The following is a 1,474-nucleotide window of genomic DNA, read 5'->3' on the forward strand; positions in this document are numbered from 1 at the left end:
TTTATAACGATAACAAAATTTTCAATCTGAATCTTTAATAAGTTTATAATTTATAAATGTTCTTGAAAATTCATTGAAACTTTTAATATTAAAATATTTATGTAATCCTATGGTGTATAGTGTTTAATCTATATACATATATGTTTATTTTATTATTAAATGATATTTTTTACTCATATGGTTTTAAAATCATGTGTATCTTCTTATAATAAAAATGTTAAACCATTGATCATTAATTTTTAACATAATAATTTTAATAGTTTTAGTCATTTATTGTCGTTTTTAAAAATTCAAAATATAACATATACGAAAAAATCTAAATTTTACTTTTATAGCTAATTTGATTGTTTAATTTATTTTAATAATATAAAATTAAACAAAAAATGATGGAGGAGATATAAATTGTTATCAAATCTTTATTATTAAAATCATTAATTGGAATATATATATTAGTCATTTATGGTAATTCCGTAGGTTTGATTTAAGGAAAGAAAATAACATATCATATCATTATATCATATAGTTTGACCAACTTATGTATCTAACAACATATAAAAATCGAATGTGGACCTAATTATTTTTCAATTGAATGTAATTGACTGCCTAATTGAGTGACACCTATGCATTGGGATCTATTTTAATTAATACAAAATTAAGGTTACATCTTTTCAAATGTTCCTAAAATTGATATATAGGGGATTAAAAGGGTATCGTGTTTCTAAGAGTATTGGAAAGCAATTAGTTGATGAAAAAAAATTGATTTTTCATTCCTCAACTAATTGCATTCCACCACGACGATCCAAATAATTATCGCATCCTGGTCTTAATCAATCCGGGTTTAGAAGCACCGCCAAAAACAATAAAGGAGCGGGGCCACTCAATGATGGGCTTTTAGGATAAGAGTGGTTGAAACATTATGGAAGATAACCGATACAGTTGGCCTTTGATATAGTGCATCATCATTCCCGTGATGACCCAAAGGAATAAAGGAGAATATATATTTGGTACATGAGTAATTCGGAAAAGCTCACTAACACATTCTGGGTTGCTTCAGCTTCAACACCGACTTTGATCATCGACAAAGAGGTATGTTCATCACCCTTCATTCCCTTTTAGTTACATGTTATGTTCTTAATTTGGCACTTTCTTCTTTTTTTTTTCTTGCTTCCACTTCTTCAATGATCTGGTTGGGATAGAGCCACACCGTTCTTACTTGGTTCACAAATGCATCAATAACATCCTACAATCCTGCGTATATATCATCTAAGTTCAAACAAGAAAATCTCGTGATCTTTCTTTAATTCATGTTTTAGTCCGGACAGCTGGTAGAGCACAAGTACTGTAATCGTATTTCTCAACTCAATATACAAATCTTAGTCTGTGAAGTACAAACTAAGCCAAATCTCTAAAGCAAAATGCTAAAGAGTCCAAGATACAAATCAGATACAAGCCACCTTACAATTGAGCCCCGCCC

At 29.2% G+C, this 1,474-nt stretch overlaps 1 protein-coding gene across 2 annotated transcripts in view; it reads left to right on the plus strand.

Moving 5' to 3' along the window:
• The first annotated feature begins 925 nt into the window (after positions 1 to 925).
• The window catches only part of LOC106297064, a 4,877-nt gene continuing 4,328 nt past the window's right edge, over positions 926 to 1,474 (plus strand). The window contains exons 1-2 of one of the 2 annotated variants that reach the window (XM_013733350.1): positions 1,000 to 1,086; positions 1,197 to 1,336. Coding sequence is in view for 1 of the 2 variants with exons in the window: in XM_013733349.1 (XP_013588803.1) it covers positions 1,009 to 1,086 (78 nt within the window). In the remaining variant the exon portion in view is untranslated. Of the gene's footprint in view, positions 1,087 to 1,196; positions 1,337 to 1,474 lie in introns of both variants that reach the window. The other variant, XM_013733349.1, reaches the window with a different exon arrangement.

The sequence above is a fragment of the Brassica oleracea genome, chromosome C6 (assembly GCF_000695525.1).
Source record: "Brassica oleracea var. oleracea cultivar TO1000 chromosome C6, BOL, whole genome shotgun sequence".
Taxonomy (NCBI): Eukaryota; Viridiplantae; Streptophyta; class Magnoliopsida; order Brassicales; family Brassicaceae; genus Brassica; species Brassica oleracea.